The sequence below is a fragment of the Prionailurus viverrinus genome, chromosome B3, assembly GCF_022837055.1.
Source record: "Prionailurus viverrinus isolate Anna chromosome B3, UM_Priviv_1.0, whole genome shotgun sequence".
Classification (NCBI taxonomy): domain Eukaryota; kingdom Metazoa; phylum Chordata; class Mammalia; order Carnivora; family Felidae; genus Prionailurus; species Prionailurus viverrinus.
In genome coordinates this window covers 23,609,536-23,636,521 of record NC_062566.1, presented here as the reverse complement: position 1 = coordinate 23,636,521, position 26,986 = coordinate 23,609,536, and the positions used below count along the sequence as shown (strand labels likewise).

The window sequence follows — 26,986 nt, the reverse complement described above, 5'->3', positions numbered from 1 at the left end:
CCTTAGAACCTAAAGCTCTGAGCAGCTGCTGCTTCATTCGGCTCTAAAGCTCTAAGGGGCTGAAGTTTGGGCAGTACCATCTCCATATTTTCTGCACATTCTTCTCACAGGTGCAGAAGTGAGTCTATTAATAATGACATAAAAGGACCACTCTTCACATCCCTAGTGCTGGCTCTCAGGAGGGTGTCAGAATTTCAGCCTTCCCTTCTGACTAGTCTTTGAAGAGACAAGTCCTTGGCTCACCCTCCTTCTCTCCCTTCAACTTCTCCAGGCTTGTGATATCATCTCCCTTTGGCCACTTCTGTCTTAATCAGAGCATCATAACACTTTACAAATTAATGTGGCCATTGAAAGTTTTCAACCTGTCAGCAAAGAAGGAAATGGTAGATGTCTTAGTGGGATAAGCCAGAGGGTTAAGTAGAGGATATATTTGGGAGGAAGGGGAAACCAGTGTTGAGAGAACTAGAAACTGCCTGTGTTTTGCAAGGATATGTGGAACTTCAAGCTGAAATGGATGCTGTCTCTGTTTTCCACATTTGGGTGGTGCCATGTACTCTGCATTGTGTGTGGGAAGGGCATGTCCACTTGAGAAGCAGCGTTCCTAGGATGCTGTGAAAGGAACTGTTGTGATAGAACCTTGGCTGGTTTTTAGAGAGGCCTTGCTCTAACAAGATCTGGATGCTGAGAAGGAACCAGCCCTGCACAGGACCCCGTGGTCCCGAGTCTCTGTCACAAGATGGGGGTGGGGAGGGGTGGTGTATGACAGGCAGCTTGGGCCGGGGTCTGAGGGAGGGACCAGGAGCAGATGGAGAATGTTGCCAGGTGGGAAGATGTTATCCTAGTCCTGGCAGGAGGTGGTGCCTTGGACCAGGTGGCATTGACAGAGATAGAAGTAGCTAGACTCAAGGGGTATTTTGGAAGTGGATGTGACTGGACTTTGGCTCATAACCCAAAGATTGAAGGGGAGAGAAACGGAAGGCCCAAAGTTGTTTCCTAGGTTTCTGGCAGTTGGTGGGTGGAGGTGTCCATTTTTGAAGTCAGACAGGGCTAGATTTAGGAGGGTTAAAGGGAAGAGGCCTTTATCCCTGGGGCCTGTGTCCACTCCTCTTCCTAGGTCTGTCTGCTCTGCACGTCATAGACCTTACTGTGAGCGGGGGAAGATGCTGCCCTGCTGGGTATCTGTTTTGGACACATCAGGCAGGTTTCATGGCTCACTCAGCTGAGGCAGAGGTTGTAGGAGTTGGTGGGCTGGGTTGGAGGATCATATTGCCCCGTTTGTTAGGGTCAGGATTTTGGCTGCTGTGTTAAGCCTAGTGATGATGACCAGGAGTGAAGAAGGCCAGATGTCATTGTTCTTTCTGCTGTGTTCTGGGACTGAGTGTCATTTTTAAAAATATTAAGTAATGTTTTTTTTCTACCTATACCAAGTTGCAGTCATAGTCTCAGGGCTCACTCAGCAAGTGTTTCCTGGGCATGCGCTGTGACCCAGGCTGCACCTGGCCTGAGCCAGGGAGCAGAGTTCTTGGCTCAGCAGGTGAGTGCAGGCCTTGTTCCACAGAGGCCTGAAGGTGTGGACTGGGCCCTGGTGTGCAAGCAGGTACCAAGAGCCTGGGCAAGGGAAGGGCACCCCAGCAGTTTTGGGAGCATGGCCAGTGAGGCAGGGAGGGTGGAAAGGAGACTGAAGCTGTTGAGATACAAGCAGGGGGCCACATGTCCCTGTTCTCTCCCTTCCTCCCACTTGGCCAAAGATTTCTCGCCTGCAGAGGAGTCCTCAGCAGCACTGCCTCAGAGAAGGGAGGTGGAAGATAAAGCACCTGACTCAGTGCTGCCTCTGGGAAACCCCACTGGTCAGACAGGTGATGCTTATGATGGGACACGAGGCCCAAGCAATTAACAGACTCTGCTCCTGTCCCATGCCCAGGAGACACCCACACTCTGTGGACCCTGAGAGAAGGCTGTTCTCATGCTCTGAGCTGCTGGTCGAGTGTAGCTGGCAACAGGTGTAGACCTGTGTACATGTGTTGAATCTCAGGGAAGTCGAGGCTAGGACACAGGTCAGGAGCTGAGGGGCTGCTACCCCATATCACCTACACTAGGACATCCTTTTAGATGCCAGCTGATCTGAGAAGTAGAAAAGATGCTTCTAACCCATTCTTTCCTAATCTATTCTTTAGAGTGTGAACCTTTCATTTCTGTCTTCTTGTTTGCCTTCATTGCTGTCACTACAGATGGTAACTTGAACTTGATTGTGCTAGGACTATGCCTTTGGAAGTGGACAAACACTGTGATTCTGGCTGGTGTATTGGTGCAGGCTGCCCACCTCCTCTGCCCCTCCAGAAAGGCGTGAGGATTTTTAGAAGGATTAGAATAAGTACTCTATGCCCCCTTTCTGAAATTAAAATGTAATCAGTGTTGAAACCTATCCCGAAGCTGACCACCTGAAGTGTGTATCAAAAACGAGTGAAAAGTCTTATTTAGGGGAACAAAAGAAAGCAATTATCAGAGAGAACTTAAAACAACCAGAATACAGTGTACAGGTATAGAATTCACATTCTATACTGATGCCACTACACTGATGCCATTTTACTCAGAATATATCATAGTTATGTTTAGTAAAATTCAATCATTTAAAAACAAATAAATAAATAAAGTGTAGTATTTTACCTTCTTGGAGCTAAAAGAAGTTTTATATAGTTTTAGAAGATAGGACTAGAAATTTTGGCAAGTAAGATAGAAATTTTTGGGTCTGTGTTAACTAAAAGATTTGCTATGAACTAGGCTTGATTCTGAAGTTTAATCCCTGTCTTAGGCATGACCACAAAATATGTCCTTATAATGCTAAGATAAAAAGAGAAGAGCCTGTGGGAAGGAGGAACCAAGAAATGAAGTGATTTTTCCATTCTCTCCTCCATTTCCTCCCCTGCCCCAGCATTTGGAGAGGATGACAAGGCGTAAGGGAGGTTTGGCCCTTTGAGGAAAGGTAGATGCTTGTGATTTACCACACATTTGCACAGCGTCTGGCCATGGGGTGTCAGACCAGCCTCCCGCATAGTCGTTGGAGGGATGGATTCCTGGGAAGAAGGCTTGTGGTGTTGGTTCTGAGAGAGCGGTTCCTCACCAGCACTATTGTGTCCATCCTGCTGCCCAAACACAGTGTGCATCCATCCTGGTGTTAATGGCTCAGGATTTGGTTTTATACTGCAGGTTTTGGTTTTATACTGATTTTCCTCCAGGAATTCAGGCAGCAGTGTTACTGCTTCTTGTACAGCAAAGATCCTGAGGGGCGTGGGGTCTGTGTTCACACCTCATGTGTCCTCAGGGGCGTGAGCAAGTCTAGGGTCATCTGCTGTACACATTTGGAGGAAAAGAAAGATTAGATGAATTGGACTTGATTATTCTTTTAAAAGTGATCAGCTGCGACCAAACTGCAGATTTCAGCCTCAGTTTGTCAAATTACGTTTGTGTCATTTTTATTCTTATGCCCTAAACTAGTAATTTTTGTTAAATTGTTTGGATTCTAACAAAAAGTCTGCCAAAAATTTGGGTGAGTGACATCGGTGTTGACTGTTCATCTTATATGATACTTTTTTGAGGACCAAAAAAAGCAGAATGACAATATATCATGATACCAGAGTTGAATATTGTATTCAGAAACATCATTTTACTTCATTTTGTTGCAATGCAGTTTATAGTGTTTGTACCTGTGAGATTATGGAATACCATGAATCCAGTTCAAAAATCTAATGTGGTTTTTTTTTTTTTTTATTTTAATGAATGATGAACTAGGATAAGTGTCTTGTGAGAATAATATTGACTTAGATGAGTGGCTCATTTATGGTGCTGTTTGGTTCTTGGAATATCACCACTCTAAGTGAACATGCTCTTGAGTATGTCACTGATGCTCTCTTTCTGTAAGATAAGTAATATTGTCCCTGACTTACAGTTGAAGACTCATACCTTCAAGGGTGTTAGAGAACCCAAGACACACCGCTAGTGAGTCTAGCTCTGTGTCCTCTGGTTTCAAGGTGAGACCCAAGTCTTTGTGTCAGGTGTGGCTGGCAGAGTGTTTCTTGAATTGAGCTGTAAGTATTTATTTTACAATAAAGTATTTGTAACTTTGCCCTTTTCAGAGGTAGTGCCTTCTCTTCTTCCTCTGAGTAGTTACACCACTTTAGTTGTAGTGCCCCTGGGATGTGCCCTATTTGGGGTGAGTGTAGTCCATAGGGAAGCTGGACATTAGCTGGGGGGTGGGGGAGTATTTTTTTAATGTTTATTTTTGAGAGAGAGACAGAGCATGAGTGGGGTAGGGGCAGAGAGAGAGGGAGACACAGAATCTGAAGCAGGCTTCAGGCTCTGAGCTGTCAGCACAGAGCCCGATGTGAGTCTCAAACCCACAAACCACAAGATTATGACCTGATTTGAAGTTGGATGCTTAACTATTGAGCCACCCAGGAGCCCCTGGGACCAGGTATTATTAAGCCACAGTCCCTACGCAATTCAGGGCAACTTTGAAAGTGAATTTTCTCATTTGTAATATGAGGCCCTCAGATTTATTTTTGTTTTTAAGTTTTATTTTAATTCCAGTTGGTTAACATACAGTGTTACATAAGTTTAGGTGTACAATATACTCCTTCAACAATTCCATACATCACCCAGTGCCCATCATGACAAGTGCACTCCTTAATCCCCATCACCTATTTCACCCATCCACCCCTCCTGTAACCATCAGTTTGTTCTCTGTAATTAAGAGTCTCACTCTAGGTTTACTCCTCTTTCCTTTTTCCCCCTTTATTCATTTGTTTTGTTTCATAAATTCCACATATGAGTGAAATCGTATGGTATTTGTCTTTCTCTGAGTGACTTCTTATGTGTGTGTGTGTGTGTGTGTGTGTGTGTGTGTGTGTGTGTATGTTGTGTGTACACACACACACCCCACATCTTCTTTATCCATTCATCAATCAGTGGACACTCAGCTGTTTCCATAGTTTGTTTATTGTAAATAATGCTGCTGTAAACATAGGGGTGCATGTATCCCTTTGTATTAGTGTTTTTGTATTCTTTGGGTAAATACCCAGTAGTGCAATTGCTGGATCACATGGTAGTTTTAACTTTTTGAGGGACCTCCATACTGTTTTTCAGAGTGGCCGCACCAGTTTGCATTCCCATCAACAGTGCGAGAGGGTTCCCCTTTCTCCACATCCTCACCAACACCTGTTGTTTCTTGTGTTGTTGATTTTATCCATTCTGACAAGTGTGAGGTGGTATCTCATTGTAGTTTTGATTTGCATTTCCCTGATAGTAAGTGATATTGTACATCTTTTCATGTGTCTGTTGGCCATCTGTTTGTCTTCTTTGGAGAAATATCTGTTTGTGATTTCTGCCCATTTTTAATTGGATTATTTGCTCTCAGGCCTTTGAGTTTTAGAAGTTATTTATATACTTTAGATACTGGCCCTGTATCAGATAGGTCATTTGCAAATATCTTCTCCCATTCTGTAGGTCACCTTGTGGTTTTTTGTTGATTGTTTCCTTCACTGTGAAGAAACTTTTTATTTTGATGTAGTCCCAGTATTTTACTTTCGCTTTTGTTTTCCTTGCCTCAAGAGATATACCTAGAAAGAAGTTGTTAAGCCAATGTCAAAGAGCTTATGGCCTATATTTTCCTCTAGGATTTTTATGATTTCAGGTCTCACATGTAGGTCTTTAAACCATTTCGAATTTCTTTTTGTGTATGGTGTAAGAAAGTGGTCCAATTTCATTCTTTTTGCATGTAGCTGTCCAGTTTTCTCAACACTGTTTGTTGAAGAGACTGTCTTTTTCTCATTGGATATTCCTTCCTGCTTTGTTGAAGATTAGTTGATCATATAATTGTGGGTATATTTCTGGATTTTCTATTTTGTTCCATTGATCTGTGTGTTCATTTTTGTGCCAATACCATCTGTCTTGATCATTACAGCTTTGTAATATAGCTTGAAATCTGGAATTGTGATGCCTCCAGCTTTGCCTTTCTCTTTCCAGATTGAGTTGGCTATTTGAGGTCTTTTGTGGTTCCATACAAATATTAGGATTGTTTGTTTCAGCTCTGTGAAAAGGCTGTTGCTATTTTGATAGGGATCACATTGAAAGTGTAGATTGCTTTGGGTAGTATAGACATTTTTAACAATGTTCTTCCAATCCATAAGCATGGGATGTCTTTCCATTTCTTTGAGTCTCTTGGAGGCAGCGTATAGAGAGGTCTTGTTTCTTTATCCATTCTAACATGCTTTGTCTTTTGATTGGAGTGTTTAGTCCATTTACACTCAGAGTAAATGATGGATATGTATTTACAGCCTTTTTTTTTTTTTTTTTACTCATTTTTTCATTGTTCCTGGGGATTTTCTCTGTTCCTTTCTAGTCCTTATCACTTTTGGTCTTTCCTTCCCACTCAGAGAGTCTCCAATATTTCTTTTAGGGCTTGTTTAGTGGTTTCGAACTCTTTTTAGTTTTTGTTTGGGAAACTCTATCTCTCCTTCTATTCCGATGATAGCCTTGCTGAATAGAGTATTCTTGGCTGCAGATTTTTCCCATTCAGCACTTTAATATATCCTGCCACTCCCTTCTGGCCTGCCAAGTTTCTGTGGAGTGATCTGCTGCTAACCTTATTTGTCTTCCCTTGTAAGTTAGGGACTTCCTTTGTCTTGCTGCTTTTAAGATTTTTTTCTTTAGCATTATATTTCACAAATTTAATTATGCTATGTTTTGGTGTTGGCCTACTTTTGTTGATTTTTGATGGAGCTCTCTGGTTTTTAAAGCCAAAATTTATGAATATTAGTCCTCTTATGTGAGCTCCCTGGTGCAGAGGTCTTTTTCTCTGTCCATTTTGCACACTCAGTTCCCTCTTTTCTGTGGGCAGCCTCCTTCTGCCTTTCTGACCATTGTAACATTTCAGATGTAGCTTCTTCTCTGTATTTCAATGTGGAGTTTGTTCCCACAGTCTTTGGTTAGCTCTCCATCTTACTGACTTGGAAGTGGGTCATATCTCATTGAAAACATGAGATGGGGTAAGCTCAGGGTCCTCCTCCTCCACCATCTTTCCTAGCTCCTGAAACCTTTAGATTTCACTAACAATTTGCATGTTTTTCTTTTGAAACAGTAGAACTTATCAAGAAAAAACCTAACATGGAATCCCAGCACTTAAATGCAAATTTGAGGAGGAGTTAGGAAGAGGATATATCTGGTCTGATGATCAAAATATGCCCCTTTCAAGTGTGATTGGGGTTGTAAGGGTGGGCACAGGACAGGCACTTGGCAGTGCTTCCAACCTGGTCAGTGTTTTATTTGAAAATTGTTTTCAGTTTTCATACTTTCTGTTTTGGGGTCCTAGGACACCCACACATTTTGATTCTCCGGAAGAACTCACAGACTCACTTGTACTAACAGCTATAGTTCATTATAGCAAACGGATGCAAAACAGGATCGGTAAGGGAAAAAGATGCATCAGGTGTGATTGAACTGGGCACAGGCTACCAAAGTTGTCCTTCATGGGGGTTGCTTGGGATGTGTAGTTTTTCTGCCCAGCAAAGAGAGGTCCACTCAGATCCTCAGGTCCAAGGCTTTCACTAGGGCTAGGTACATAGGAATATGCCACCTATGTTGACCGTTCATAGTTACTGAAACCCCAGAACCCCCAGAAGGAAAAGAGCCCATCATAAATCACTGTTTGTACATATAACCTAAACAAGTTTATATATCATGGTTAAGGGCCCTAGTGGTAGAAAACAACCTTATTGTGCACAGGCACCCCAATGTTTATAGCAGCGCTGTCAACAATAGCCAAAGTATGGAAAGAGCCCAAATATCCATCGATAGATGAATGGATAAATGTACACAGACACACAGACACTCACTGGAGTATTATGTGGCAATCAAAAAGAATGAAATCCTGCCATTTGCAACAACGTGGATGGAACTACAGGGTATTGTGCTAAGCGAAATTAGTCAGAGAAAGGCAGATATCATAGGACTTCACTCATATGTGGAATTTAAGATACAAAATAGATGAACATAAGGGAAGGGAAGCAAAAATAATATAAAAACAGGGAGGGGGACAAAACATAAGAGACTCTTAAATATAGAGAACAAACTGAGGGTTGCTGTAGGAGTTATGGGTGTGGGGAAGGGCTAAACAGGCAAGGGGCATTAACGAGGACACTTGGGATGAACACTGGGTATTATATGTAGGGGATGAATCACTGGATTCTACTCTGAAATCATTATTGCACTATACGCTAACTAACTTGGATGTATATTTAAAACAAAACAAAACAAAACAAAACAAAACCCTTATTAGTTGGTAACAATCCAAAGGATGAATTCCCAGGAATTACAAGCAGGCCTGCTGTGCTTGTTCTTCAGAATCCTCACTTTTCTGATGTGGTTTTCAGTATATGTAGAGGAAATATTTAAGACAATGATTAAGGGGGCAGGAGGAGGATACAGGGAACCTGAATGGAAGTGAGATTGGTACACTTCAATCAAGGTGGTAAAATGTTGGTAACAGTGGATTATGATTAACTTATACAATGTATAAGACCTAGAACAACCACTAAAACATCCGTGTGAAGAGATACTCTTGAAACTACTATAGGTCAATTGCAGTGGAATTCTAAAAAGTGTTTTTTTTTTTTTAATTTTTTTTTTTCAATGTTTATTTATTTTTTTTTGGGACAGAGAGAGAGCATGAGTGGGGGAGGGGCAGAGAGAGAGGGAGACACAGAATCGGAAACAGGCTCCAGGCTCTGAGCCATCAGCCCAGAGCCTGACGCGGGGCTCGAACTCATGGACCGCGAGATCGTGACCTGGTTGAAGTCGGACGCTCAACCGACTGCGCCACCCAGGCGCCCCTCTAAAAAATGTTTAAGTGACTCAGAGGAAGTCAGGAAGAATGAAACAGACCCTACTTAGATATCAATAATTACATTATGTGTAAATGTCCCAAATGTAAGTGAGACATCTAAATACAATTAAAATACTGAGAGATAGGCAAAGTGGAGTTAAAAAGTTGGTTAAGCAAGACATGCACTTCAAATTAATGATACAGGTAGGTTGAAAGTAAAAAGATGGATTAAGATATACCATGCAAACATTAATCAGAAGAAAGGAGTGATTCTATTAATATAAGATAAAATAGAGTTCAAAGCAGAGAATATTAATCCGGGACCAAGAGGAACATTACATAATAGGGTCAAACCACCAAGAAAATAAGGCAGTCCTAAATGTTTGTGTACCAAACAATAGAACTTCAAAATACTTGAGGCAAATACTATACTAACATGGGTGAAAGAAGAAATGAACAACTCCACAATTATAGTTGGGGAATTCAACATTTCTCTCTTAGTCATCAGTAGACAGAAAATCAGCAACAACAAAGAAGTAAACACCATCAAGCAGCAGTAAATTATTGACATGTGTAGAACACTCTACCCAACAAGGGCAGAACATACATGCTTTTCAAGTGCCTCTGGGGCTTCCCCCCAGATAGACCATATTCTGGGCCATCAAACAAACCTCAAGAAAATTTTAAAAGAGTTGTTTTAAAAAGACAACCAAACTAAATGAAATGCAAATATATCAAAATTTGTGGGATGCACCTGAAAAGTGCTGAGAGGGAAATACACAGCACTGAATGTTTATTAGGGGTCTCCTGGCTGAGAGTTCAATCTGTGTTCTTAGACAAGCTTGGAGGTCTCCTCCTATAAGAAACCACCCTGATTTCCTTTCTCACCCATTCTCCCTGAAAGGGCTGCTGTCCCAGCTCCCCATGTGTCCCTGAGATCAGTGTTTGCCCCAGATGTCTCCACCAGGAGACTGGAAACAGCTCCAAGGAGACAGCAATGAGGATGTATTTGTTTCTCATTCCAGGACCTTAAACTGGCACTTTGATAAATCTTTGAAACCAAATGGCTTTGTTTTCTTTTTTCTGTTTTAGCAAGCTTGCTTGTCATGTTTTTATGTTGAAGATATAAATACCAGTAAGGGCAGTCAAATAAATTCTCTGGAATTCTCCATCTTAAGGGCATGGTGTATTGAATGCATCTTTGGTGCAGCAATTTTTTCATCTTGGCTTCATAGTGACCACATTGAAAATTCTGGAGATTTCATCAAGCCCTTATATTCTTTGTCCCTCAGGCTTTGAACTTGGCCTACTCTAGCATTTATGGCAGCTACCGAAACTTTGTGGGGCCTCCGCACTTTGAGGTCATCTGCCGGCTGCTTGGCTACCAGGGCATTGCAGTGGTCATGGAGGAGCTGCTGAAGGTCGTGAAGAGCCTGGTATGTTTTCCTCAGTCTGCTTTCTTTTCACAGTGCAGTGTTCTGCACCCAATTCTTTTTTTTTTTTTTTTTTTTTTTCATTTTTTTTGGGGACAGTGCAAGTAGGGGAGGGACAGAGAGAGGGGGACAGAGGATTTGAAATAGGCTTTGCACTGACAGGCTGATAGCAGCAAGCCTGATGTGGAGCTCGAATTCAAAAAACGAGAGATCATGAACTGAGCCATGGTCAGATGCTCAACTGACTGAGCCACCCAGGTGCCCCTGCACCCAATTCTAATGTGGGGAGGGGGGTTTTCCACTCCACTGAGCAATTCTCGTATACCAACTGGGTGTCCTATAATTCAACTCAATTATAGCACTGTCTACCTTGAAATCGCATGAGTTCCTACAGATTAAGGGCTCTGACCCACAAGACTGCCCTACCCTCACCCCCACTAGTTTCAAGTCTAATTTGTCACCTGTGCCTCTGACCCACTGGCTGTAAATCAGAGGTTTCTATAGCCCCCTCCTTGAGTTCAATTAATTTGCTAGAGCAGCTCACAAAACTCAGGAAGCTGGTTTACTCTCTAGATTACCAGTTAATTACAAAGGATACAATCCACAGCCAATGAAAAGATAACATAGGGAGAGATCCTGAAGACAGGAGCTCCTCTCCTTGTGGACTTTGCAGCCCCTCATAGTGGCTTGTGGACCTGTTCTGGTTCCCAAATCTGTAAGCTCCCCAGACCCTACCCTGTTGGGGTTTTATGGGGGTTTCAGTATATAGCCACAATTGATTAAATCTCTAGCCTTTGGTGACTAAATTGACCTCCAGCCCCTTCTCCCCAGAGGTCTGGGGGTGGCACTAAAAGTCCCAAATCCAACCATGGGGTTGTTTCTCACAGCCAGCCCCCATTGGTGGGTGGGCCTCCAAAAGTGACCTTAATAACGTAATAAGAGATGCTTTTTTTTTTTTTTAAATCTTTTTCATATTTATTTATTTTTGAGAGACAGAGTGAGACAAAATGAGAGTGGGGGAGGGGCAGAGAGAGAGGGGGACACAGAATCCGAAGCAGGCTCCAGGCTCCGAGCTGTCAGCACAGGGCCCGACGCGGGGCTCAAACTCACAGAATGTGAGATCGTGACCTGAGCCACAGTCGGATGCTCAACCGACTGGGCCACCCAGGCGCCCCATAAAAGATGCTTTTAAGGCTCTCAGGATAATTTGAAGGTTTTAGGAGCTCTTTGTCAGGAATAGATACAAGACCAAATATATATTTATTATAAATCACAGTATCACACATAACCTTAAATTTTCTGGGGTGGAAAAGCCAGGGGTCCTTCCTCTGTGGTGTTTAGCACCACTTTTGACTATATGTAGTTTGATTTCTCTCCCATCTATCTTCCTTTTTTCTTTTTTTTTTTTTTTAGTTTCTTTTTTTTATATTTAAAATTTTTATTTTAATTTCTCCCCCAACTTTCTTAATTCAAGAGAATAGGTCCATGTTATTTTAACTAATTCGTAGAAAAAGTTAAGGGGTGTCTGGGTGGCTCAGTCGGTTAAGCCTCCGACTTCAGCTCAGGTCATGATCTCATAGTTTGTGGGTTGGAGCCCAGCGTTGGGCTCTGTGCTGACAGCTCAAAACATAGAGCCTGCTTCAGATTCTGTGTCTCCCTCTCTCTTTCTGCCCCTCCCTTGCTTACTCTCTGTCTCTCTCAAAAATAAATAAACATTAAAAAAAATTTTTTTTAAAGAAGTTACGTACCAAAATATAGCTTTCTTATAAAGGACCACTGCTGTTGCCCAAGGGAACCATAAAGGCATTATGGAGAGACCATATTTTAGTTGGCAAGCATCTGGGTAGGGACAGTTGTATGGAGAGGCCCATTTCTGATTGTGAAGTAGGAGTTTTCTTAAAACACAGATCTCCAGGAAACATTTATACTGGGGAATATGGAGGAGAGTCTCTTGGCCACGAGGAGTTCAGAGCTGTCTGTGGGGTAGGCCTGAGCAAGAGGCAGATGGGCTCAGCTGAGGCAGTGGTGTGGGCAGGGTCTCGCTGCTGTTCAGACTTCTGTTGCCCAGTGATAGCTGGTTGTACCTGCAAGGCTGATGATGTGCGCCCCTGTCCTGGGTGCTAAGGGTTAAACTGTGAATAAAGGATTCAGACACTCATCTGTGTAACTTCAGATTGAGGTCAGAAGTTCTATGCAGAAGTATTTTATTTAAGTCTTTTTGCAAAGAGGAAGTGAGAGAATGATACATGTAGACTAACATGGATTTAGTTTTCTATGTTCTATTTCTGTTAATTGAGAAAGAACTTTATAAAATCTTAATCTTTAATCTTTTTCCATTATTTTAATAAACTACCTGTGATTAGGCCCATTTCTTTAAAATTTTTTATCACGAAATAGAGACTTTCAGGTATTTCCCATGCTTAAAGCTGAATTAATGGCCACATAATTAAAGTAGCAGTCCATCAAGGAGGTGATATGATCATTAACACAAAGCAAAACCTGACAGAATACTAAGAGGTTGACAAAATATACAACCTGTTTGAATCAGAAATCAATTAAGAATATATAAAAGTTGGGTCTTTTGGCACAGACATGAGCCCATGACCCACGCAGTCACTGCTGGGACCCCCAGCTAGAACCTCTGCCCCAAAACACATAACTTGTAATGTGTTAGGCACATGAGGTGACATGGTCCAGTGTCGCAGCTACACCAAATCCGTCAGAGTAATACAGAAACTGCCCCATGAGGATGTCACTTCTTCAGAGCCACCACACTCACCACAGATGGATACAACTAGAGCTCCTTGCCCTCCCACTGTCATACCTCAGGCCACTTGTCTCCTGAAAGAAGAATTGTGTTTTAGAAGATGCATTTAGTTACTCCTGTAAAGTCACTCTGGTGGAGGTTGTTTTCTTTCTGTGGATAGGATTTCCTTTCCTAGCCAAAGTGATTCTCAGTCCTGGTCATTACCATGTGTTTTACTAACAGACTCCCTTTTAGAAGCCCCACGCACCACTCACAACCTTTGAGACAGTGGCAGCCAGTGGCTGATGCAGCCTATTTCTCCTACAGCTGCAGGGCACAATCCTGCAGTACGTGAAGACTCTGATGGAGGTGATGCCCAAGATCTGCCGCCTGCCCCGTCATGAATATGGCTCTCCTGGTGAGTATGGGCACCTCCCCAGGAGTGCAGTACAGAAGGGACAGCATAAACATTCAGACCTCAGTGCAGGATATCAAGTCAGAAATTACTGATAAGGGTAGGATCTCCTTTCCCCAGGTGGGAGGAGGCCACGAACCTAATCAAAGCCTGGTTGTTTCCAATGGAACAAACAAACCAGCCTTTCTTTTGGGAGCAGGTGTGTTGGAATCATCACACTTGGGTGAGGAAGATATGGGGGAGAGGGGCAATGCCGCCTAATCACTGATGGGTGATGGGGCTCTGAACTCTGAACCCCTGACTCTTGCACAGCACTGGGACCTTGAAGATCACCAACCAGGGAAGGACAGGGAACTCAGCTTCCAGGTCCAACTGCCCTGGGGATCCTTGCAAAATGGCAGTTGGTACCTGACAGTTGGGATGAGGGGTTTGAAAACTGTTAAGTCTCCAACTTTGTTCTTCGTAGAGTTGTTTTGGCTATTCTAGGTCTTCTGCGTAACCACGTGAATTTTGGAGTCAGCTTGTGGACTTTTGACTGGGTCAGCATTTGAATGTATAGATCAAATTAGGGAATATTAGCTTTCTTTCCAGTGTTTATGCCTGGTGTCTTTTTGTGCCTTATCACAATGTGCAGGATCTCCAGGACAGTGATGAAAATGTGTGGTCTTGCTCTAGGGCTCAGAGAGAGAGAATGCAGGTTCCACCACTGAGACTCATGACATTAGCTGCAGGGCTTTTGTAGATGTACTTTAGTAGATTAAGTACATCCCTTTCTACCTATGCCTGAGAAGGGATAATGAATTTTATAAAGACCTTTTCTGCCTCTGCTGGAGATGATGATGTGGTCTTTCTCCTTTATTCTTGTAATGTGCCTCCTCAGAAGATACAGGGTTGACAGAGAAAGAGGCTTTGGAGCTGAGTCCCAAGGCCCAGGTGATGGACAGGCTACTGTTGCAAGGAAGATGTTGGGGTCAGGGGACACATGGCCATCTCCATAGCAGGCACGATGGCAGTGTGAGAGGATGTTTCATGACCAGCACAGATGCTCCCAGCCGTAGAGCCCAGGCAGTGCCTCCAACCTCCCCAGTCCCCTTACTCACTCTCTGCTACTACAGGCATCCTGGAGTTCTTCCACCACCAGCTGAAGGATATTGTTGAGTATGCGGAGCTGAAGACCGTGTGCTTCCAGAATCTGCGGGAGGTGGGCAATGCTGTCCTCTTCTGCCTGCTCATTGAGCAGAGTCTGGTGAGTGCTCAGCCTAGCCAACCCCCAGGCCATGTAGAGTTATTCCCCGTAGGTGACAGAAAAAAGAATTTTTTAGAGGCTTGATTTATTGGGGTTATTTAATGGGGGTAAAAAGGGAGTAAGTGTTACAAAGCACCATTTTTTTGTGTGTGACTATTTAGACTTTAATTTGAATTTGTTTCCTGCAACTGAAAAACAAAAATGCAGTGTAGTTCATCATTTAAGAATGTTCTACTATGTGAGCACTGTGGAAATATTTTAATATGTAGTATTTGCTATACCTAAACAAACATGTAAGGATATAAAGCACTACTGCCCAGGAGAGCTGTTTGCATGACGGAAAATTCTATATCTGAGGCTGTTGAGCACTTGAAGTGTGGCTTAGTGTGACTGAAGAACTGATTTTTAAGTTTGGTTGAATTTTAATTACTTTATGTTTAAAAAGCTACATTAATGTCCCATGACTATTGTGGTGGATAGCATAATAGAGCAAATTCTGGAAGCTTACTATTACTGACAAATTGCACAGGGGGACACCTGTTCTCTCCACTGGTTGCCTCCTTGTGGTGTCGTTTAGCCTGTCTCTCAGTCCCCTCATGACAACTGACCATTCTGAATTGGAAAACCTAGTGACTGTAACATACACACTCTTGTGGCCTTACTCTGGTTTTCTCTCTGTTGTGACTAAGGAGGTGGGCATCTTCGTTTGTTGCTTGTTTTTCCTATTCTGTTAAATCCTCATTGTGTCTTTTGCCCATTCTTCTCTAGCTTTATAGAAGCTCCTTGTATATCCTTTGTGTTTTACATGCATTGCAAATACTTCTCCCTGTTTGTGGTGTCTTTTCACTCTGATAGTGGTGATTTTTTTTTAATATACTGGTACTCTTAATTTGTTTTTTTTTTTTTAAGTTTATTTATTTTGAGAGAGAACATGTGCAAGTGGGGGAGGGGTAGACAGAGGGGAAGAGAATCCCAAACTGACAGCGTGAAGCCCAACGCAAGGTTCAAATTCACAAACTGTGAGAAATCAGAGTTGGACGCTCAACCAACTGAGACACCCAGGCAACCCCCTTTTCATATCTTTTTGACAAAGTTCTTTCCTAGCTAGGGAATCATAAAATACTCCCTTATATTTTCAACTGAAGATTTTAAGTTTTGTTTTCTAGATTTAAGTTTATAATCCTGGAATTGGTTTTTGTGTGTGATAAGAGTGGATGAAGTTTCTTTTTTCTCTGTGGAGCTAATCAGTTGTCTCTCCTCCAGTGGCTGAAGAACCCCTCCTTTCCTTTATGATCTGCAATGTCACTGTCATCTGCCATATTTCTGTGGATGCACTGGTCAGTGTCCAGGCTTTTGCAATGTCCTTTCTGCAGGCCTTCATGCATTGGTCATGTTTATGTCCATGGCATAACAACACATTGTCTTATTCCTGATAGCTCTCACTTAAGTCTTGCTACCTGACAGGACATATTTCCTTACCATATTCTTCTTCAAGGGTATGTTGCCTCTTCATACATTTTTGCTTTGCTTAAAGTATCGGTTTGCCAAATGTACTGAAAAAGCATGACATTTCAGTGTTAATTGTGTTGCATCTCTATACCTATTTGGGGAGATTTTTTGCTGTGTTGCTTCTTAAAGGAGTCTCTTGTCTTCAGGACCTTGGGAGCTTGACAGAGGCAGGGTCATGCTTTAGAGTGACCGGGACCAGGGTGCCTATATACATTTCAGGCCATGGCAGCCAGACTACCATACTCTAAGGACTGAGCCACTGGATTGGCCACTTTACACCTAAATTTAAAAAAAAAAGAAAAAGAAAAAACATTGTCAGAGAGTCCAGGGTTGGATGTGGATACCTCCAGGAGCTGATGGCCTCCCATTAGGACCTGCATCTTTTGACTTTACCCTCTGTTACTGTATTCCTGGGTAGACCCTTTCCATGTGTGTGACACAGAGGGGGAACCCCAGGCCATCTGCAGGTCAGCATGGACTCTGAGTGAGCAGCCCCTCATGTGCTATCCTCTTCCACAGCAGGAGTGACAGCATGAGGTGGAGGACCCACCAGAGTCACTTGGTGGGCTGGGCAATTCTGCAAAGAGCAGGTAGGCTGCCTGTAGAGGGAGCAAGCAGCTGATGTCCAGGGCAGCCTCACTCCAGGAACATATTAGGGAGAACTGAATCTTATACTACAATATTTTGTGAATTTTTGACAACCAGATAAGCTAAAAAGAATTATTTTAGGGGCGCCTGGGTGGCGCAGTCGGTTAAGCGTCCGACTTCAGCCAGGTCACGATCTCGCGGTCCGTGAGTTCAAGCCCCGCATCAGGCTCTGGGCTGATGGCTCAGAGCCTGGAGCCTGTTTCCGATTCTGTGTCTCCCTCTCTCTCTGCCCCTCCCCTGTTCATGCTCTGTCTCTCTCTGTCCCAAAAATAAATAAACGTTGAAAAAAAAAATTTAAAAAAAAAAACATTGAAAAAAAAAAAAAAAAAAGAATTATTTTAAATCATAATCTATCACGAAGTTTAAATATTTAATATAGGAAGATTCCCTTCATGTGTGACTTTTCCTGAACACATAGTGCCACACAGTATAAAGTGCCATCTCTCTCATCCATATGTATCTAAACCTGAAGGTGCGTTTTAGTCACTGGCGTTGAGTTATGGCAGGGAGCCCCAGGTTTTACTGAGGGAGGACTGCCTTAGAGAATTGACATTAGTTACTGGCAGAGAACCATTAGAAGGCTGATTTTTCTCCTGATCTAGCTGTGCTTTTAGGAAATACGATAAATGGTCAAAACCTTTTCTTCACCTACAAAATAGAACATGTCCAGGAGGCCTTATACGGACATAAAAGAATTATAGAACCACTGGTGTTTGATGCTGGAAGGACAGAACTCATCTACTAAAAGGAACAGGCCATACCCATTTTTAGGGCAACAGTTGGACATTTGTTGGCTTTTGGTTGGAGTGTGAGAGTGTGATGCTGTATTAGAAACTTAAACAGAGAAATTGGAAACCCATGTGATCTTTGCTGCCTAGATCCCTAAATTATGCCTGTTGCAAATCTCTCAAGACTAGCAAATCCCTTCTGAGACTTGTTCAGCACTCTTAAAGACCTCACCACAATCCAGTGGGGATTGGTGCCTCAGCAGTGGAAGAATCCCCTGGGCTTCAGGTGCCTGGTGAGTGCTGGGTCTCTAGCAGCCAGTTGACACAGCTCCCCTTCGTTCTCTCCCTTTTGAGACTAGGCCTGTATCTCAAGTGTATACTCTTGTGCTTAGTTCCTTTGAGTGACAAGCATAGTATTGGACACTGAGAAAAGATGTTAATTAGTAGTTGTCAGTTGACTTGAAAGCAACTTTGGCTTATGAATGTATGAATATTTCTGAAACAATGAATAAAAAGACAATCATCTACAGTTTAATCATGTGCAGTTTTGTTTTTCTTTTTTTTTTTTTTAATTTTTTTTAATGTTTATTTATTATTGAGAGACAGAGACACAGAGTATGAGCAGGGGAGGCACAGAGAGAGGGGGAGACACAGAATCCGAAGCAGGCTCCAGGCTCTGAGCTGTCAGCACAGAGCCCTATGTGGGGCTAGTACTCACAAACTGTGAGATCATGACCCGAGCCGAAGTTGGTACCTTAACCAACTGAGACACCCAGGTGCCCCGCAGTTTTGTTTTTCATGGCAGATTCTGTGACCCATGCCTGAGGCATAGTGAACACCATGCATGGCTCTCTTCTGGACGTGGTAGCCCTTCCCTATAAAAATGCCTGTCACCACCCTTCCTTAGGCCCTTTGCTTACTGTCACCCCTTCACTTCTCCCTTCTCCAGATCCCCTTGTCAGTGCACCTTGTGGAAGTGGTGAGAAGCCACATGTTCTGTGTTGGGCACGTCTGCTCCCAGGTTCAGTCCCAGATAGGAATTTTGTGGTGTTGGCTTTTGTCCTGTTGGAAGTAGGAGGTTATATTTTGCAGTATGTCCACTAGGGGAGAATTTCCCATGGTGGAAGGAGGTATGGCTGTTGTTCTCAATCTATCTCAGATGATTATGCCCAAGTCCCATCAAACCCAGGGGCAGGTTTGAAGACGCTAGACACTGATCTCTTCTTAGTGGTCTCTCCAAGAAAGGTGGTAAAAAATAAGTTTTGGTATTTGTGTAGGTTCTCACTATTATAAATGGAGGTATTAAGGGTGAATCAGATTGTCACATTAGAAAAGTGGGGTAACTGTGACCCAACTGCCAAGGCAACAAGTATTTGGGTGGGGGCCTCCAGGGCCTGTCCATATGTGGCCATGCAGTAGTTGTCCCAGTTGGCACCAGGATTTGATTCAGTAACCAAAAATGTTGATCTTTTTTATTCTGAATTCATGCATTGGGTAGATACATGTAGCTTCCTGAAGTTTGTTTGTTTCATTCTATTTTCAAATTCTGCTCCTTAAACCCAACCTGGGTAGTATTGTTTTGGTGTTTTTTAGTTTATGCATGTGTGTCTAATAAACTTTTTTCCTTTTTATTTCTTTTTCTTTTTCTTTTTCTTTTCCTTTCCCTTTTCCTTTTTCTTTTTTTTGTTTCATATGTAGAATTTACTGATTCATCACTTAAATACAACACTCGTGCTCATCAGTCATCATTAAGTGCTTTCTTAATACCCATCACCCATTTGGCCCATCCCCCTGCCCACCTCCCCTCCAGCAGCCCTCAGTTTGTTCTATATACAGACATGTATACAATGAACATTTAGGCTCTTTCCATAGTTTGGCTCTTGTTGGTATTGCTACTATAAACATCAGGGTGCATGTATCCCTTCAAATCACTATTTTTGTATCTTTTGGATAAATACCTATGAGTACAATTGCCAAATCATAGGCAATTCTAATAGATCAGTTCTATTTTTAGCTTTTTGAGGAACCTCCGTTCTGTTTTCCAGAGTGGCAGCACCAGTTTGCATTCCCACCAACAGTACAAGAGGGTTCCCATTTCTCCGCATCTTCACCAACATCTTTTCTTTCCTGTGTTGTTAATTTTTTTTTTAAGTTTGCAAATGCTTTATTCTTTGTTTTACTGAAGACTATAGCCTGAGAAATGGCCTTTTAGATTGCTCTGAAGAACTTTGAAGCTTGTTAGCTACAGGGGAATATATATATATATATATATATATATATATATATATATAGGAAAGGATATACATTCCTTTTTTTTCTTTTTTTTTCTGCTCCTTTAATAGGATTTTTTTTATTTTATTTTTTATTCTTTAAAATTTACATCCAAATTAGTTAGCATATAGTGCAACAATGATTTTAGGAGTAGATTCCTTAGTGCCCCTTACCCGTTTAGCCCATCCCCCCTCCCACAACCCGTCCAGTAACCCTCAGTTTGTTCTCCATATTTATGAGTCTCTTCTGTTTTGTCCCCCTCCCTGTTTTTATATTATTTTTGTTTCCCTTCCCTTATGTTCATCTGTTTTGTCTCTTAAAGTCCTCATATGAGTGAAGTCATATGATTTTTGTCTTTGACTAATTTCATTTACCATAATACCCTCTAGCTCCATGCACGTAGTTGCAAATGGCAAAATTTCATTCTTTTTGACTGCTAATACTCCATTGTATATATATATACATGCCACATCTTCTTTATCCATTCATCCATCGATGGACATTTGGGCTCTTTCCATACTTTGGCTATTGTTGATAGTGCTTCTATAAACATGGAGGTGCATGTGTCCCTTCGAAACAGCACACCTGTATCCCTTGGGTAAATGCCTAGTAGTGCAATTGCTGGTCGTAGGGTAGTTCTATTTTTAAGTTTTTTGGGGAACCTCCATACTGTTTTCCAGAGTGGCTGCACCAGCTTGCATTCCCACCTGTGTTGTTAATTTTAGCCATTCTGACAGGTGTGTGAGGTGGTATCTCATTGTAGCTTTGATTTTTATTTCTCAGATGATGAATGATGTTGAGCGTCTTTTCATGTGTCTATTAGCTATCTGGATGTTTTCTCTGGAAAAATGTGTGTTCAGGTCTTTCCATTTTTTTACTGGATTATTTGTTTTCTGGGTGTTGAATTTTATAAGTTCTTTATATATTTTGGATACTAACCCTTTATCAGGTATGTCATTTGCAAATATCTTCTCCCATTCTGTTGGTTGCCTTTTAGTTTTGTTGATTGTTTCCTTTGCTGTGCAAAGATTTTTATATTGATAAATTCCCCATAATTTTTCCCTTGCCTTTAGTTAGAAGTTGCTCTGGCAGATGTCAGAGAGGTTACTGCCTGTGTTCTCCAGGATTTTGATGGTTTCCTGTCTCATATTTGGGTCTTTCATCCATTTTGGATTTATTTTTGTATATGTTATAAGGAAGTGGTCCAGTTTCATTCTTTTCCATATTGCTGTCCAGTTTTCCCAATACCATTTGTTGAAGAGACTGTTTTTTTTTTCCATTAGATACTCTTTCCTGCTTTGTTGAAGATTAGTTGACCATATAGTTGTGGGTCTGTTTCTGGGTTTTCTGTTTTGTTCCTTCAATCTGTGTGTCTGTTTTGTGCCAGCACCATACTGTTTTGATGACTACAGCTTTGTAATATAGCTTGAAATCTGGAATTGTAATGCCTCCAGCTTTGGTTTTCTTTTCCAGGATTGCATTGGCTATTCAAAATCTTCTGTGGTTCCATAAAAATTTTAGGATTGCTTGTTCTAGCACTGTGAAACATGCTGGTGGTATTTTGATAGGGACTGCATTCCATGTACATTGCTTTGGGTAGTATAGATTTTTTTTTTTTAATTTTTTTAATGTTTATTTATTTTTGAGACAGAGACAGATGGGGCCTGAGTGAGGGAGGGTCAGAGAGAGAGGGAGACACAGAATCCAAAGCAGGCTCCAGGCTCTGAGCTGTCAGCACAGAGCCCAACTCGGGGCTCGAACTCATCAACCGCGAGATCATGACCTGAGCCAAAGTCAGATGCTTAACCAATTGAGTCATCCGGGCACCCCAGTAGTATAGATATTTTAATAATGTGTGTTCTTCCAATCCATGACCATGGAATGTTTTTCCATTTCTTTGTGTCATCTTCAATTTCTTTCATCATTGGTTTATAGTTTTCAGAGTACAAATCTTTTAATTTTTTGGTTAGGTTTATTAGGTATCTAATTCCTTTTGGAGCAATTATAAATGGGATCGATTCCTTGATTCCTCTCTCTACTGCCTCATTATTGGTGTAGAGAGATGCAGTAGATTTCTGTACATTGATATTGTATCCTGCAACTTTACTTAATTCATATATCAGTTCTAGCAAATTTTTGGTAGAGTCTTTTGGGTTTTCTACATAGAGTATCATGTTGTCTGCAAATAGTGAAAGTTTGACTTCTTCCTTGCCAATTTGGATACCTTTTATTTCTTTGTGTTATCTGGTTCCTGTGGCTAGGACTTCCAGTATTATGTTAAGTAACTGTCTTGAGTGTTGACATCTCTATCTTGTTCCTGACCGTAGAGGAAAAAGCTCTCAGTTATTCCCCATTAAGGATAATATTAGCTGTGATTTTTTTCATAGATGGCCAGTCTCTATTATGTTAAGTTCCCTCTAAACCTACTTTGTTGAGGGTTTTCAGCAAGAATGGATGCAGTACTTTGTCAAATGCTTTTTCTGCATCTATTGAGAGGATCATATGTTTCCCATCCTTTCTTTTATTAACGTGGTGGATCACATCAATTGACCTGAGAATATTGAGCTCCCCTTTCAACCCTGGAATAAATCCCACTTGATTGTAGTGAATGATACTTTTAATGTACTGTTGGATTCGATTTGCTAGTATTTTATTGAGAATTTTTGCATCAATGTTCATCAGGGATATTGGTCTGTAGTTCTCTTTTTAAGTGGAGTCTTTGTCTTGTTTTGGAATTAGGGTAATGCTGGAGTCATAGAATGAGTTTGGAAGTTTTCCTTCCGTTTCTATTTTTTTGGATAGTTTGAAAAGAAAAGGTTAGCTCTTCTTTAAGTATTTGGTAGAATTCCCCTGGGAAGCCATCTGGCTCTGGACTTTTGTTTGTTGGGAGATTTTTGCTTACTGATTCAATTTCTTTGCTGGATATTCTTTGCTCAAGTTTTCTACTTCTTCCTGTTTTAGTTGTTGTAGTTTCTAGGAATTTATCTATTTCTTCAAGATTGCCCAATTTGGGGGCATATGATTTTTCATAATACTCCCATAATTTTTTGTATACATATGGTGTTGGTTGTGATTTCTCCTCTCATTAGTGATTTAATTTACTTGGGTCGTTTTTCTTTTCTCTTTGGTAAGCCTGGCTAGGGGGTTACCAATTTTATTAATTTTTTAAAAGAAGCAGCTCCTGGTTTCATTCATCTATTCTGTTGGGGGTTTTTTAGTTTCTATATCATTGATTTCTGCTCTAATCTTTATTATTTTCCTTCTGCTGGCTTTAGGCTTCTTTTTTTTTTTTTTTAATTTTTTTTTAACATTTATTTATTTTTGAGAGACAGAGAGAGATAGAGCACAAGCAGGGGAGGAGCAGAGAGAGAGGGAGACACAGAATCCAAAGTAGGGTCCAGGCTCTGAGCTGTCAGCACAGAGCCTGACACGGGGCTTGAACTCACGGACTGCGAGATCATGACCTGAGCTGAAGTCAGCTGCTTAACCAACTGCTTAACCAACCCAGGCACCCCAGGCTTCATTTTTTTTTTTTTTTTCTAGCTCCTTTACGTATAAGTTTAGGTTGTCTATTTGAGATTTTTCTGGCTTCTTGAGGTAAACCTCTATCGCTATATACCTCACTCAGGACTGCTTTTCCTGCATCACAAAGGTTTTGAACCATTGTGTTTTAATTTTCATTTGTTTCCAGGTATTTGTTTAATTTTCAGTTTTTTTAAAAATATTTTTTTAATGTTTTTTAATTTATTTTCAGAGAGAGAGAGAGAGAGAGAAAGAGTGCGTGAGTTGGGGAGGGACAGAGGGAGAGAGAGAAAGAGAGTCCCAAGCAGGCTCTACGCCATCAGCGCAGAGCCCACTGTGGGGCTTGATTTCACAAACCATGAGGTTATGACCTGAGCTGAAATCAAGAGTCGGTGCTTAACTGAGCTACCTAGATGCCCCTCATTTATTATTTTTTTTATTTCCTGGTTGACCCATTCATTCCTTAGTAGGATGTTCTTTAGCCCCCATGTATGTGGTCTTTCCAAATTTTTTCATGTGGTTGACTTCAAATTTCAAAGTACTGTGGTTTGAAAATAGGCATGGTATGATCTCACTCTTGGTACTTGTTGAGACCTGACTTGTGACTCAGTATGTGATCTATTCTAGAGAATGTCCCGTTGCACTTGAATAGAACGTGTTTTTTACTGCTTTAGGATGGAATGTTCTGAATAGGTTTGTTAAGTTCATTTGGTTCAGTGTGTCATCAAAGCCATTGTTTCCTTGTTGATTTTCTGCTTAGATGATTTGTCCGTTGTTATAAGTGGGGTGTTGAAGTCCCCTACTATTCTTGTATTACTGTTAGTGAGTTTCTTTATGTTTGTTATTAATTGTTTTATATATTTAGCTTCTCCCAAGTTGGGGCCATAAATATTTACAATTAGTACTTCTTGTTGGATAGACCCCTTTATTATGATGTAGTGCCCTTATTCATCTCTTTGCAGTCAGTCGTTTAAAATCTAGTTTGTCTTGGGGCGCCTGTGTGGCTCAGTTGGTTAAACGTGCAACTCTTGGTTTCGGTTCAGGTCATGATCTTGCATTTTGTGGGTTCAAGCCCCTCATCAGGCTCCATGTTGACAGTGCAGAGCCTGCTTGGGATTCTCTCTCTCCTTCTCTCTCTGCCCCTCCCCTGCTTGCTCTGTCTGTCTCAAAAATAAACTTTAAAAAAATCTTTTTTTAAATCTAGTTTGTCTGATAGCAGTATGGCTACTCTGGCTTTCTTTTGACATCCATTTGCATGGTAAGTGTCTCTCCATCTCCTTACTTTCAATCTGCAGATGTCTTTAGATCTACAATGAGCTATGAAAGGCAGTTGTATAGATGGGTCGGGGTTTTTTTGTTGTTTTTTTAATCAGTTCTGACATCCTTTGTCTTTTGATTGGAGCATTTAGTCTATTTACTTTCAGGATAATTATTGATAGATATGAAGTTAGTGCCATTTTATTAATTTCTTTTGTCTGTGTTCCTTTTTAGTCTTTGTCACTTTTCTTCCTTCATTCCACTTGAAGAATCCCCTTTAATATTTCTTGCGGGGAGTGTTTAGTGGTTACAAACTCCTTTAGTTTTTGTTTGTCTGAGAAACTCTTTATCTCTCCTTCTATTCTGAATGATAGCCTTGCTGGCTAGATAGAGTATTCTTGGCTGCAGATTTTTCCCATTCAGCACATTGAATATATCATGCCTTTTTCTTGTCTGCCAAGTTTCTGTGGACAGATCTATTGCTAACCTTATTTGTCTTCCCTTGTAAATTAAGGACTTCTTTTGTCTTGCTTCTTTTAGGATCTGTCTTTGTCTCTATTATTTGCAAATTTAACTACAATATGTCTTGGTGCTGGCCTGCTTTTGTTGATTTTGATGGGAATTCTTTGTGCCTCCTGGATTTGGAGGTCTGTTTCATTTGTCAGATTAGGGAGGTTTTTGGCTATAATTTCCTCAAATGAACCTTCTGCCCCCTTCTCTCCCTTTTCCTCTGAGACTCCTATGATGTCAATGTTATTACATTTTATGGAGTCACTGAATTCTCTATGTGATCCATGATACTTCTTTCCCTCTTTTGTTCTTCATTATTTCCCATAATTGTATTTTTTTATGTTACCTATTCATTCCTCTGCTTCTTCCATCCTCGTCATTACATCCAGGCAGTTTTGATAATTAGTTACTGCATTTTTTCATTTTGGTCTGATTAGTTTTTAGCTCTTTTATCTCTGTGGTAAGGGACTCCCTGGTGTATTCAATGCTTTTTTCAAGCTCAGTTAGTTATGATTGTTGCTTTAAGTTCTGGATCAGGCATATTACTTATATCTGTTTCGATTAGATCCCTGGCTGTGACCTTTTCTTGTTCTTTCTTTTGGGATGAATTCCTCTGTCTTGCATTTTTTCTAGTTCTCTGTCTTCTTCTGTGTGTTAGGAAAGCCGTTACGTTTCCTGCTCCTGAGAGTTAATGGCTTTATGAAGAAGAGGTCATATAATGTCCAGGGCCTAGTGTTTCAAGAAGTGTCTCTGGTGCATATTTTATGCACTGTGCTGCTGTGTTACGGCTGCTCTTTCCTTCAGGTCAGTTCTCTGCAGTTTCTCCTTGCCTGCGATGGGGAAAGTCTGGGCCATTGCCAGAATATAGCAACTTTTAACTAGGTGTGCTCTTGTCTGCTTGTTAAAAGAGACTGGATTCTATTTCCACTAGAGCTAAAGCTTTGTAGAACTCCATGGCCCTTAGACATAGTGTGTGTGGGAATTTGTGCTGGTCTTCTGGAGAATAGGCCAACGGCGCTGGTCCTTAGGCATACTTGCCCAAGAAAAGCACTACCAGCATAGCACAGGAAGGTGGAGCTTGGTGTAAGCAGTTTAGGCAGCCAGTATTGACGCTGTGGTATTTACTGAAGTTAGTTTATGCTGAGGGGCAGGGGAGGAAATGGCTCCAGCCAGCTCCTTTGTCCAGAGAGGGGAGTTCATGCTTGCTTCTGTTCAAGAAGCCCTCCCAGAGGAGGAAGCAGTTTCTCCTTGTGCGTCCCAAGCATCCTTCAGATCGCTGCTTTCACACTGTCTGGGTCCAAGTTGCTTGCCTGCCTGGAGCAGTGCAGTGTACTTTGAGCTCTATCCCAGCCAGGCCAACTGAGTTTTAAAACTCCAAACTTTAGGGACCTAGCATGGCGGAGATCTGCACTCATCCCCTTGAGGAGGGTCTTGCCACACCAGGACTGATGCAGGTTTGTTCCAGAAGGATAGTTGTACAAAGTGCAGGAGGATGGGGTTTCAAGTAAAGTACACTAAAGAGCCAGTGTACAGGTTAGCCACCCTCAGCAAGTATCCCCGGGCCTATGCTGAGGTGTGGGGGAGGGAAATGATGCCCTCCACTCCTTTGTCCCTAGAGAGGCAATGCCACCTCTCTCAGATGCACTCCAAGAAGGAGGAACGGTCTCTCCCAGCTTGGTCCACGGGATCCTCAGATCATGCCTTCTGCCTCCTGTCTTCTCTACAGGAGCACTGCAGCACCCTCAGAGCTTTATACTAGCCACACAATGGACCAACACTCCAGTCTTTGAGCCCCACTGGTTGCAGAAACTCAAGAAAATCAGCCT

The 26,986-nt window shown here is 41.7% G+C and overlaps 1 protein-coding gene across 3 annotated transcripts in view; it reads left to right on the top strand.

The window, feature by feature from the left end:
• The window catches only part of CYFIP1 (cytoplasmic FMR1 interacting protein 1), a 133,564-nt gene that overhangs the window by 95,147 nt on the left and 11,431 nt on the right, over positions 1-26,986 (top strand). For all 3 annotated transcript variants that reach the window (XM_047863282.1, XM_047863279.1, XM_047863281.1), the window contains exons 24-26: positions 10,168-10,311; positions 13,382-13,472; positions 14,585-14,715. In XM_047863282.1, the coding sequence (XP_047719238.1) occupies positions 10,168-10,311; positions 13,382-13,472; positions 14,585-14,715 (366 nt within the window). The remainder of the gene's footprint in view (positions 1-10,167; positions 10,312-13,381; positions 13,473-14,584; positions 14,716-26,986) is intronic.